This window comes from Cryptomeria japonica, chromosome 3, assembly GCF_030272615.1.
Source record: "Cryptomeria japonica chromosome 3, Sugi_1.0, whole genome shotgun sequence".
Lineage (NCBI taxonomy): Eukaryota > Viridiplantae > Streptophyta > Pinopsida > Cupressales > Cupressaceae > Cryptomeria > Cryptomeria japonica.
Genome location: NC_081407.1, coordinates 386,266,924 through 386,280,941, shown reverse-complemented (window position 1 = coordinate 386,280,941; position 14,018 = coordinate 386,266,924). Strand labels below are relative to the sequence as shown.

The 14,018-nt window shown below is 36.1% G+C and overlaps 1 protein-coding gene across 2 annotated transcripts in view; it reads left to right on the top strand.

The window, feature by feature from the left end:
- Positions 1-11,011, top strand: part of LOC131044738 (uncharacterized) — a 41,156-nt gene extending 30,145 nt beyond the window's left edge. The window contains exons 2-4 of one of the 2 annotated variants that reach the window (XM_057978139.2): positions 8,023-8,151; positions 10,083-10,267; positions 10,396-11,011. In XM_057978139.2, coding sequence (XP_057834122.2) covers positions 8,023-8,151; positions 10,083-10,267; positions 10,396-10,786 — 705 coding nt within the window. In that variant the 3' untranslated portion in view covers positions 10,787-11,011. The remainder of the gene's footprint in view (positions 1-8,022; positions 8,152-10,082; positions 10,268-10,395) is intronic. The other variant, XM_057978140.2, reaches the window with a different exon arrangement.
- Positions 11,012-14,018: the final 3,007 nt, after the last annotated feature.

The following is a 14,018-nucleotide window of genomic DNA, read 5'->3' as shown; positions in this document are numbered from 1 at the left end:
ATCGGGAGAGTTGGTGCAGTGGCTTACGAGTTGGAGCTACCAGCGAGTAGCAAGGTGCACAATGTTTTCCATGTGTCACGCATCAAGAAGGCACTTGGACACAATGTTGTGGTCTCTTTAGATTTACCTCCCTTGGATGAGGAAGGAAAGTTGGTGTTGATTCCAGAGAACGCTCTTTGAGGAGAAGAACAATCAAAGAGTATTTGGTGAAGTGGAAGAATTTGCCTGTGGAGGATGCTACTTGGGAGAATGAGGAGATTCTGTAGCATCCTAACTTGTGGTTGCTTGAGGACAAGCAATCTTGGGGAGGGCAGATTGTAATGTCCCCTTCTCAGCAGTAATCTACTTAGTTGACCGTTAGCATATCCCGGAGACTTGTAGGCTAGTCGGAAGCAGCAATTAGGGTTTCCTACCTCTGGGAGGATGTTCAACATTTTTTATGGCTTGCATGTTGGAGTTTGTCAGTTTTGGTTCTAGATTTCTTCTAGGTTTTCGGAAAGCTTCGCAATGATGGTACATGCATAGCAAGCAGTGAAGTTTGGCAAACTTACTATTTTTAGTAAGTGGAGGCGAAGGTAACTTATTTCTCTAGGTTTTCTTGGGTTTTTTGAGAGCTTCGCGATAGTATAACATGCAAATCAATCTGAAGACTTTTTCTAGAGTCTAGACTTACCATTTTTAGTAAGTTGTGACGACTTCTCAAAATGTGGTCAAAATCACTTTGGAAACACTTACTATTTTTAGCAGTATGCTATTTATAGTAAGTACTATTTTTGGTAGGTTCTTGTGTTCCAGCTGAGATGGCTATTTTTAGCAATGTAGTTCAGTACCTTGGCCTAAGCTCAATGTTGGTAGTTGTTAGTAATTGAAAAAAGGTATATTTTATTAATTAAGGCTTACACATATTTTATTTAGACTTGGACGACTTGGAGAGGGGAAATATTATTTTTTATCCTAAGTCTATTTGGGTGAAATATTTAACCTCCTTAATGGGATGCCAAAATGCAATTATATCAAAGTTATTTTATAAGCCTTATATTTATCAAAAAGGATGGCGACTAAGGGTGGATAGGAGTTGGGCGCCATATGCCAAGGAGGTGAAATGAAAGGTCATGTGAATTTGGGTGCCATTTGGAGTGAAGTTGAATTTGAATTTGGCTTGGTGAGAGGCTATAAATAAAGGCCTTGGGCTCTCATTTTGGGGTATCTATGAATATTGCAACAAAGTGCTGCCAGAATTTCGATTGAATGCTTCAAGGAATGCTTACCTCCAAGTTGAATTCTTAGCTTCTCACTTGAAAGATAGCTTCTAGTTGAGGCTATGTGACTATTCTTCACTCAAGAGAATAGATAGAGTTCATTGAGAAATGTATGCTTGATGTTTTCTAATTTTTGGCGTGGTTTGTGTGAGTCGCAGGTTGCTGGTTTTCAGTGTGGCTGTAGGTGTGTTTTATTCATAAGTCTCTGTGTGGATCTCCAATGGTTCTGGGTATTCCGTCAACCTTTCCTTATGCCCTAGGCGATTCTTCATGTCAATTTTCAGCTCTTAATTTGGATTCTTGATTTTTGTATTGCAAATCGAACTTTCTGCCCTAGCCGTACCATGCTGGGAGGTGCCTTGGGTTGCGTGTCATTGGTTTGTGCAATGTTTGTTGCTATTTCTCTGTTCTATCTCTGTCACCTCATGTCTAGGGTCCATTTGAATGTGTTTTGAAGTTGTTTGGTTGGGTTTTGAGTTAGGAGTGAATTCATGCGGTTTAGTGTTTTTGATCTGCATTATCCAGCTTGCTGTTCTTGCATATCAGATTCTGAAATTTGGAGTGTGAAGTGTGTTTTGGGAGTAGTTAGTCTATTGGAGCTTTTGGAGTGCATAACACATCATTTGCAGCGTCGGACAGTGATATCTTAATCTGAAAATTCATGCTATGTAATGTAAAGCTGATTAGTAATACTAACAACTATCTTATTTTTGGAGTGCTTCATAATACCCGCTAAATAAGTGGAAGACGCTGGCTTGGCTGCCTATCTTATTTCATTGTACTCCTGTCCTCCCGTTGAATAAGCGATTGAGTAGATAGTTATTGTTATTTCCAATCCTCCTGCTAAATAAGTGGTTGAGCGATTTTTTGATTACTTCAATCATTTTGGATTTGTAATTGGCTGGTTACACCGCCAAATTGTTGTTAAAATTTATATTACCCGCTGGACAAGCGGAAGGGGCCAACTTGCCGCCCAGCATTGTAATTTCCAGTGGATTATTGAAGCTAACGATCCCCTTATCACCGTATGCTCTCACCTTCCCACACTGGGCTCTTGGTGATCAGAAAGTGGAAGGGTTACCTTTCAGTAGTGTTTTAATTATCTTCCTAACCCTAATGGGTGCTTTGTGGTGTTTGAAAACTGAAAAATTTGAAAAACAGGTAAGGGGATATTGCATGCAAGCATGGTAAGAAGCAATCTAGGCCATTTTTGTAGGAATGCAAGTAACATCATGATAATTGCAATAACTATGAATGATCAATTAATAAGTTTTATCATATTTTCAAACTACTGCAACCATCAATGAAGAGCATGGGGCAAGATGTTAAAACTTTCTTGATTGCCACTCTATATGCCAAATCAACATTGAAGATGTTTGTTGTGGGCCATAGATGAAAGCGCTCTCATGCATGGAATGTAAAGAAGGGACACTAGTGAGCCTTTTCACCTTTGCAATAAATTAGAGTTCCTTTCTCTAAGTGGGGGATTTTTAGCTGATCTTTTTGCCTCTTTTGGTTATCAGTGTTTCCTAGTGCATATTCTCAAGTGTCAAGTGTTGCATAGTTTAGGTTGCAGTCTATGTAAATTGTTTGTTGTCTATAAAGTTGTAAAGGATTAATAATCGTGAAACTTCCTAGTAGGAAGAAGCACTCCATGGTTAGCATAGCATTATTGAGAGCAATTATTTTTGTGATTCTAGGGTCACATTTACTTATCTCTTATTAATTCTGCATTATTCTTTGGTGTTAAGACTGGACCCTTTTTCGGAAAAATGCATGGCCACTAAATGTAAAACTATATTCAAACTAATATAAGGGATGCACTAGATCGTTTGTGGACCACTAAGGATTTTCTTGTTATTTGATGTTTCTTTAGTCCTTTGTTTTCGTTTAGTGGGATCTATAGGCAATCTTTGGTTCACTTGCTTCATTTGAGTCATATTCAACATCTGACATATAATTTATAGCAGTTCTTTGTCTGCTAATCTTTGATGTTGTCACTAATGTATTAGGCATTAATCTTAAGTATGCATCCCACCAAGTTTATAGAACTGAAAACATCTTTCATAAAATTTTAGGTTTAGTTTAGGTGTTCTTACCAAAGTGCAAGTGCTCCTAGGAGACTATATTTGACATATTTATGGAGTTCTTTCTTAGAAAACATCATTATATTCAAACCTTTCTTTTTTGGATTGTTTTATTTGCTATTTTTGAGATACTAGCTTGCAATTCTAGTCAATTAGTATGAAGAGTAATTAGTGACAAGTTATATGGTTATCCTCATGCATAGGGTATAGCTCATTTGTGTGGCATTGTTCCATGATTTCTCATTATTATCTTTTAGTCTCATGGAACATTCTCTCTAGTCTAGCAAAGCCTAAAACATAGAAGAATTATTTGCTCTTGTCAAATGGCCCAAATCCACCTAAGGTTTGATCATGAACTTTGTTTGATGCTTGGCTTGGCATTCCAAGGATTCAACCTTGGATAATTCTCTAGAATTGTAGGCAATGAGCTTGGAGTACCAACACATTCTAAGTCCCCTAGCAACAAGAAGCTCAAGGCCTCTTGAGAAGAAGAAAATGAGACTATAACCCTGAAAATGACCTTACTAATATTTTATTTTGTTAAGACTTTTAAGCACATTAAAAACTCCAAATAGGGATTAGGGTGGGTTGGCATAGCTACTTGTTGAGAGGTGTATTGTAGGTAATTATTATTGCCTTTGTCACATTCTTTTTAGTACTTTCATTTTTGCCAAACACCTGCCCCCTAGATTTCCTTATATTGTCCTCATTTGGTGTCCTAATACTCTAAAACTCCTTTAGAGTTATCTAGACCTTTTTGTTTTCCTTCTAGAACCTAATTCCTTTAAGTCGTTGGCTAGGTCGATAATACATAAAATAAGTTTTATGCATTAGTGAATGCCCTAGTGATGTTGGCTATTTTGGAAAGGAGTTTTTAGGTTTTGGAGTCCTATTTATATTCTTCTTGACCCCATTTCTAGAAGTAGAAATAAATGATTTGCTCATATTCACATCCACCCATCTATTCTCTAGTAGCATGAACCTCAAGGCCACTCAAGGAGAAGAAAAGGAGACACCAGCCACTAAACCTCTCATCTCTCCTAGTTCAACCATTGTTTCTTGACTATTAAAAAGACATCGACACTTATATTGATATCTAGAGAGAAGCACCATGAGATCCCCAAGGATATTTAAGATTATTTGTGGACATCTTGGGCATCTCAAGACTAGAAGATGGAGCTGAAGTTTGATTTCAAGCTTACTTATGACCCCAAGCTGAAGACTTATAGCTTGCTAGGATATGTAGCGAAGTTGAGAAAGAAAAAGGATTTGGGACTAGGGGACTTGCAACTAATTTTAACTTCTTTCAAATATGACATGGTTTAGTTTGTGATGATTTTGGGCCTTTGAAAGGCCAACTTAGTGAGGCAAGATGATTATTTAAATAAGGTATAGATAAGTATCAAACATCTGAGCAATAAAACCAGCAACTATAGAAAGAGCTACTGAAGGACTGCGATGACCACCTTGTGTTTAAGAAGGCCTTGTTTGAGAAAAGGAACTCACTGCCAAGTGAGGCAAATTGATCAAACAATAGGTTAGTCTCAAATCCTAGGCATAAGTACTCAGAAAGGATGGCTAGCAGCTATAGTTAAAACTTAATACAGATCTTCCTTAACTCAATGATTTAGGAACCAACTTTAGTCTAGTTGCTAGCCATCTAGAGATTTGTATGGAATTTTTCTTAGAAGATAGCTAGACCAAGAAAACTCGCTAGAAGACTCTTGGAGGCAGAGCATTTTTTTCCATAGGTTAAAAGTGGGTACTGATGCCAAGGTCAAGCAAGGTGGATTTCCATCTTGAGATAGTCTTGTCATTGTCTCTCATCATAGGAGAGTAGTAGTTGTTTTCAAATGCATAGATTGATGATGAATCAAAAACTATGAATTGGCTTCCAAAGGACTTAGTCTATTGAATCAATGATATTTTTGGCAATGGTTTCCTCTCAGTGCTAGATGAGGGGCATACAGTTGTGGATTAATTGGCGAAAATTGAAATTGTTAAAAGTGTGTAGAAGGCATACTACAACTCCAATGTCATTTCTAAGGGGTAACATGCAAGCTATGATGAAGCATTTACCTATTATGAGGGCATTTTCAAAAAGCTACTCATCTCATTCATAACCATGAGAGGTGGAATGGATAGATGAAGTGGAATGGAACAAATTGAAGGATCTCTTTCTACCACCTCCAACGCAATTTCCATCACCATAATTGGAACAGTAATTTTTTATTCAAATGCTTCACTATTAAATCTCCGCCTATGGCATTTATGAAGTGATCTCCCACAATAGATTGGAAGTTGATTGTGAATAACAACAACAACAGAAGAGTCTAATTTTTGGGTTTTGGTAGGTATGTCTTTCCTTTTGTTAGTTTTTTGTTGTGTTTTCCTTTTTTGTTCACCCTCTCCTTATGTCATTTCCTCTCTAATTTAGGTTATCTCTTATGTCCAAGTAGATTTTGAAGAATGGCAAAAGAGTTTATCCTATAAGTAGATGTTAGCAGTCTCACTTTGTTTTGTGGTGTAAACTTTCAATGAGGCCGTCCTTAGTCCCTTGCCATTTTGTAACATTGTAATTACTCCAAAGATGTCATGACCCGCCACACAGAAGACAATATAAATCAGAAAATTGTCATATATATTACAGATATATATCACAGCTGATAGTCATGGTTACATTAAGCAAGGAGGACTCTCATGTTAAGGAAGAACAATCATTATATCAACCATATTGTCCCCAATGGATTACGAAGACAATCAGAAGACCTATCGATGACATCATACTCGCAGTAATGTTCCTAGTATGTTAAGAGTTAAGTGACAGGGAAACTAACTATTGGTTGAAGTAATCATTACAATTGCATTATGATTAGTTATCCATAATTCACCACTATAGAATATATTAGAAACTGTTAAAAAAGCAGCGACTAAGTGTTGCAAAAGTAAATACTGAAGTCAGCAAATAAGGAGGACTGATATTATTGACAAAGGCAGCGATGTTAATACTTTAGGTATTCCGTCCTTGTTAAGAGAAGATACAAGCAGCTACTATATCCAGTTGTTTTAACTTTTAACAAACAATAAAATAATGGACAAACAGCAATCCACAATTAAGCTAAGACATTCGATTACCATGGAAGGGTGTGATTTAAATGATTTGCTAAAGAAATCGAAACAAATATTAAAACCCATATTAAGGAGTCAGCTTAGTTATGTGGCTACTCAAGAAGCAAATTGATTATTAGCAAATAATGGGACACATCTCCTTGGATAGACGCCTCCTTCCACAAGGTCATCTCTTTTTTAAATACATAAGTATTTGAGGGAGATTGGAATGGGGGGATTCAAGGGGCATCGAATAAGGAGATTGATATTCTGGTTAATATATTGATTGCTGAATAAAGCATTTGACATACAGCCTGGTATGCTGGGTAATCCCTTTGATGTCTACAATATTGATTTATTGTATTAATAGATAAATATAATTCACAGAATAAGGTTAAGTGCATAGATAAAATAAAATATTTTCCTAAAGAAATCTGGTTATTCATTAGTAGTGTCAGTAATAGATCTCATAATTTTAAGGAATTCTCATGTAACTAAATATTAGAAGAAACTCGCATATTTCTGATCTCATCTCTGTTACTTCTGCTAATGCCTATGGAGGATGGGTTAGATTTCTGCTAAGGGAGAGGCAGTCTAATTCCAACCAATTAGGTGGTCCCGAGATGGGGTAAGGATCAGTGTCCCATAAACCTTGAGGGAGTAGTCCCGAGATGGGGTAAGGGCCTGCATCCATAATCCTTGAGGGAGCCTGTTGTAGTTTGGTTTCTCAGCACCCTGGTAACATAATTACCCCTTCCTCCCTTAGGGTTAGGTAGTAACAAGGTTAGATCATAATATAGAGGGCTATGAATTATAAAATATGGAATTAAATGAAAAAAAGCATAATAACTTGATAATGCATTCAGTAATGTATGATAATTGTTGAAAACATGACAGCTTCCAAGTAGGGGACATTACAAAAGATTCTACTGTTTGGAGATTTGAGATATATGAATATCTGTCGCCTCCTCTAAAGGCTGCCTTTGTTCAAACTGTTTTATCATGTCAGTTTGTATGTAATTTTGCTATAATCTTCCATGTATAATGCCTTGTTAAGTTAATGCAAGTCTTAGCGATAGATCATTGATTCCCATCTAACAATCATCTCCTTAGTTTGTAAACTATGAGCAATCCATTTGGATAAGCCTTTGTTCCGATTTTTATGTTACTCCCTTTTATTCATCTAAGTTCAATTAAATACCTCACTGTGGCAAGACTTTTTATTGGATGAATTATGGTACTAATCCAGTAATCATACGACAATCTGATTAAGACATCAATCCAATAATTATGTAAGGCACTTTGGTGGTTTGAAAAGTTGATATGCAAGAAATTAGCACAATTTAATTTTAACCCATGGATCCTTTCCTCACTCTGGACATTATATTAATTCAGTGTTAATACAAATTTTTTGTTCTTTCGTACCGACCAACTTATAAATATGTAGAATAAATACAAAACTAATCCTCTTAACCATTCGAGTTAATTATTAGTCTTCTTATGGTTGGCTTATTTAATTATACTAAATAGTAACAACAGTATGCTATGCTTTTTTTGAATATTTTCAGATTTATGAAGAGATAAAAAAATGCTATCAGCTTGTTCATAGACTTGGAAGAGGAGTGGTGTACCTCGGTTCTTCAAGAACAAAAGAAGACCATCCCCACTTTTTGCAGGCTATGGAGCTTGGAAGAGAGGTATAACACAGTAAAATATTTTCCTCATTGTTTATAGATTGTGCAAAAATTGCTTGATGGTTTTTCAACTTTGTGATTTTCTCTCTATTAACAAACATTAACTTTAGGTCTTTATGTCTTTATGGACTATTGGTTTGTGTGCATGAACTTAAGAATTTATGAAAACACTAAATATAAAAAACTTTGTAAGGAGGATAGTTATTTGAGAAGGCTAATATTTGTTCTCAGCATATTTATCAGATTTTGTCACACTAGGTTAGGCCGAACACACTGATAGTCTAAGCAGCTCCCATTGACCTTGACGTCAGCTGCTCAAACATTCAGAAAATGTGTTTTTCCTTCTCATTTGCATTCTACTCATTGGAAACCATCCCAACATGATCATTTCTCATTTTGTTCTCAGCATCTTCTTTAACTATTCACTGCATCCAATTTCTATTATTATGTAGAATTTATTTTTCATTGTCTTCAACCTATTTTTAACATAAAATGTATGTGACCTGATAATTTCCTGTTATATACTCTATTCTTGAGTATGTTTCTTTTTATCGAGTCTCTACATGCTATTTTTCCTCTCTTCTTCTGTTTGTTTTAGATATCAACCCCCCTTACCTCTTCATTGATATCCAGATCTTTCTTCAATGTTTAAAATCTAAGTTACCGGTTTGGGTACAGGGTTTCAGGTGCGATACTATGGCAACATTTTTTGGGGGGTGGGCACATTTTTTATATTTCTGTACAAAAACATACAAAAATCATAAATATATACATGTTTAATACATTTACAAAGATTTAATGTCTCTGGATTGCATGTATATTGTCTAGTATAAGTAGATTAAAGATTATATTTATATAGTTCAGCCAAATCTTTAACCTATCATAAATATATAGGTAGGTTTTTCAATTTATAGGTACCCATGGTACGAATGTGGTGGACACTTAAAAGATGCTAAAAGTAAAGAATGTGTTGTTTTTAACAATGTGAAGCCAGTAATTATCCTAAGTCAATTAATAATTGCCCCAGCACTACCTGAATTACTGCTAGAAGTCCCATCAAAGTTCATTTTCACATAATTCTCAAGAGGGGATTCCCAAACCTTCCTTTCCCATTCAAATTAGGATCACTTCGAGTCCCATTATTCCATTAAGTAATAGACTCTATTAACTCTTGAACGAAGGTTGTGCTATAGCCATGTGATTAATATTTGCGATCCATGTGAGTTTTTTGCATCATTCAAATTTTACATATCAATCTTGTTTCCCAGCGATCATCTCTATTATATAAGATAGTTTTATATCTGCATGGAACTATTGAGCAACAATGGTGTAATGCTCAATGGAGAAATTAAAACATTGTGGCACTTCATTTTTTCTTTCATGGCACGGAGCTTTAAGTTTGGTCACTTGTCATCCCTTTGAAAAGTGCTACTACTGCATTATGCAGAGAGATAAATCCTCAACTGATCAGGACATGGCAATAGGAAATCCAAAGCTTTGTACGCATATGATGCCTAACCTTTGGGGACAGATAAAAATATAGGATGGGTTCTTCTTTGTCACGTACTTGACACTCTATGGATGTGAGGCTAATGTCAAATAGCCTTGAGTGTCTAGAGTTGTAGACAACGATGAAGATGACATAATTTTAAAAATAAAAAGGTAAAAGTTGTCTGCTTACAAGTAGCCTGATTGCAGACTTATCGCTTTATGGGCAAAGCAATACTTTTTCTATAAAAACTTGTTTGAAAATGTGCTTCCTTCTGGCATTAAATCATAACCTGTAACTGTTATCTGTATTTAGAATAAGAGCTGTCCCTAACATGTTATGAAGGGCATGTCGTTTCTAATGTCCTTTGAAAAATCATGTTTAACTGCTATGTTTAAATGAGCTAGCTAGATGGAAGTTAAAATAAAATGGCCTATTTCGACAGACAGCAGATCTTTTAGGGTGCACTTCATGGACAGGAGCTGGACCGGGATTGATGGATGCAGTTACCAAGGGCGCACTAAAGGCAGAGAAACCAGTTGGAGGACTTAAAATTGCACAAGAAGCTGGAGAGTGGACAAGCTCCAACTTTCATCCTTATCTTCCTTCAGAGACATATCTCACATGCAGGCTTGTCACTCTTTATGCTAACAAACCAAGAATTTTTTTCTTAATCTCCTTCTTAGTTTATTTGATATGCTTCTGCTATTCCAGTGGTATATTCTAATCAGCTGATGTGTCTTGATTTTGTGTCGCAGATTCTTTTCAGCACGAAAGCATGGATTAGTTGATGCAGCCATGAGAAACAATCTTGTAGACCATACAGCGATTATTGGTTTACCGGGGGGTATAGGTAGCTTAGATGAGATTTTTGAGATCCTGACACTTTTCCAACTGGAAAGAATTGGGTCAAAGTACCCTGTTCCATTCATATTGATAAGTTATGATGGATTCTATTCCAAACTTCTGGACTTCCTTGATAGTTGTAAGCAGTGGGGCACTGTTTCTGATGGGGAAGTTGATTCCTTGTGGAAAGTGTGTAAATGTAACTTAGAAGCCCTTGAATATCTAGCAGATTTTTATAATATTCATGAGGATAAAAGGAAGTTTAGAGGTAGATTAGAAGAATCTTATGCAAAAGGTGATTAAATCCAAAGTATACTCCAACAATTTTTGTTATGGGGTAGTTTCTTGTGTTCCAAATGATCAATGATCATGTGATTATCAGTTACTGACAAGAACACTCACGATTTAGTATTAGATCTGCTAGTGATTCCATTCGCTACTTAAACTAATGCTACTTTTGTCCGTTATACTTACCTCTTAGAGAAGCAATGTGTACGAAAATGAGACTATGAGTATCCAGATCACATTTCTCCATTTTGCAAAGATTTGTCCTCTACCAATAAGCGCAGCTCCTGTTTGCATTATAGGTGATAGGTTCATAGTCATTAATATAGTGGTTATTTTATCAAATTCCCTCAATTCTCCATGGAGCAGTATAGTTAATTAACTGCTGCCTTCCAAATTTTGGAACTACAGATTGCAACCTGTGTAACATAGCACCAAAGAGCCTCATCTACAGTGTTGATGTTTATAGCTAAAGTCGAATCCTTGTTTGCGCTGACCTAATGAAGAAGTCCTTTATTAAATATAAATATCGAGAAGGATTCCTCCCTAGCTAAGAGGGAGTGTTGATTTTATTGTAGCTGTGGTCGGAATCCACAGGCCGACATTGATATCACAAAGGTTGTGATTATATTTATATTAATATTATGAGATAATATAACTTTATTATTATATGATAATTAATTATATTATAATTATATTGTATAATTATTATATTATATTAATAATGTAATAATTGGTGCCACTTGGAAGAGTGGCGACCCTTGGTGTATAGACACCTCTCACATATACATAATGAGATGTGTGATCTCATTCAAAGGATAATATAACAAAATATGCAGATCAATATAAATTAGAGTGCTCGGGGGAGACGAATATATTGTCTATGGTTGGGAGGGCAATAAGAGTTATTGCCCATGGTTAATCGAGCATACCAGAAAAATAACATGGTATCAAAGCGGGTACAAAACCTGGGAAAGACCCTGATACAGTAGCAACATCTGACAAAAGAGGAAAAATAGCAAGGTGAAATTAGTTTAATATTTGAAGTTGTTGAGAAGAAGAGTATTAAGGAGCGATTACCATGAGATATTATTGGTTCATACACAAACAGGCACTTTAGAGATGAAAATATGGTAAAAAATTAATATGCTAAAAATTGTCGACTATTGATATGTCTGTAATATGTAGCAGTTGAAGAAAGTTAAATTTGTATCTCCCTATGAAAAGGATAGATCTGTGAAACAAGGCTAAGGCAATCTCTAATCCATAAAGATAGCATAAAACTAAGGATCGTAATTGGTTCATATGTTGGGCAACGTGATAGTGACATCGATCTAGAAACAAATGATCAACTCCATTTTTCAAAGATATTTGCCAGCGGTGAAGATATTACAAACAACGACAAAAACCATTGAAGGAGTAAGGTTTCGATGGATAAGTTGTTCTCTGTGTCTTCCATTACTTGCTTGAATCACAACGACCTTGTATAATGAAGGAATCAATGATATAGAAGTTTAAAAGTAGCAATTATAAGTTTGAAGATATTGCCGACTTCATATATTGGAAAGTTAGAATATATTTTCAACGTCATGGACTAAGCATGGCAGACCAACAAAGTCGATTATAGAGACAAGCTTTGAGTAGCTATTTACGTGATTTATATCAAGGCATCGCTTGTATGATACAAATTCCTTCATATGACGTTGGAGTTTATTTCAGAACTCTATGGAAGGTAGACGTACAAAAGAACAAATATACCAGTGAGTGAAGGAGTCTACACTGAATTAGGAGATTATCGTGGAATTCTACTTGTGCAACTTCATGAACAATGATAAAGATTAAGGATGTAAAGACTTTGATTAGTTCATGTTAATCAAAATTCAAATCAGAAATGGAAGAGTGTGATTCCTTGAAAGAAACCGATTTATTCAGAAGTATTTTGTTTGATTACAAGGAAGTGTAATTAAATATGAAAGGATGCTATCTTGTGTAAAGCCACATTTTGATAAGAAGACTCTCAAAAGGATTGCCATTTGTTTTAATTCGATGACTTGTCAAAACAAAGAAAGTGTTTATATTAATTATAAACAAAATACAAAGAGTTTGATTAATGATGAGGATGGAGATTGCATTCAAGGGTGGATGAGCTTGATACATCCTGTGAGGAAGTATCACAAGTTGCTGCCATGAAATTGAGTTGGTGGTTGGAGATGTCTCTTCGAAGAGGAAGAATCAACAGATAGAGGGAGCCTGACATTTCAGATTCAGAGGGAGCTTGACATTTCAGCTTCAGAAGCAACCTTGGACAAGGAGGTCATAAGGTTGATATCAGGTTCAAAGGGAGTCACATCATTTTTGAAGAGATTTGGGATGTTGGCTTACAAGTCTATGTCTACACCGATGTGAGTGCACTTAGTCAGTTCGTGTGTGAAATCAAACAAATATACTGATTCCGATTGGGCAGGGTATGCCACTGATCGGAAGAACACCTCTGGTTGTTGTTTTAGTTTGAGTTATGCCATGACTTCTTGATGCAGCAGGAAACAGTCTTCAGTGGTGCTAAGCTCTACAAAGGTCGAGTATATTGCAGCATGTGTGGGAACACGAAAAACAGTGTGGCTTCAAAAGCTTCTTGCAGGATTGTTTGGGCAATTCTTAGAGCCTACAATTATCCATTGTGATAATCAAAGTTGTGTAAAGCTTTCTATCAATTTTGTGTTTCATGACAGAACAAAGCATGTGGAGATCAAGTATCACTATGTTAGAAACATGGTGGAAAGGAATGCTATTCAGTTGAGATACATTAGTACTGATGAGTAGTCACCAAGCCTCTCTCCAAAATAAAGTTTGTGTACTTTCGAGATAAGCTTGGTATGGTGGAGAATGAAGCCCTAGCTAAGATTGAGTCTCATCATCATTGATCTATTTATATACTAATGCATTCTTCTCTTTGAGAGAGAAGTTTAAAGTATAAGCTCTTGTTAATGCATTTCTCTTTGAGAGAGATTTGAGGTGAAAACCCTTATTTCCATCCTCTGGGATGAGCCATGGTGGATCCACCCTCTGGAATGAGCCATGGTGGATGTCATGTGTGTGACGCCATGACAACATCATGTGAGAGAATCCGTGATGATTTTCTTGTACTTGTGTGTTTACCCTTTGGATGAGCCATGGTGAATATTATTGTGAGGTGACAATCTCACAATGATGAACACTTGTGCATCTTACCATCATTGTGAGGTGACGATCT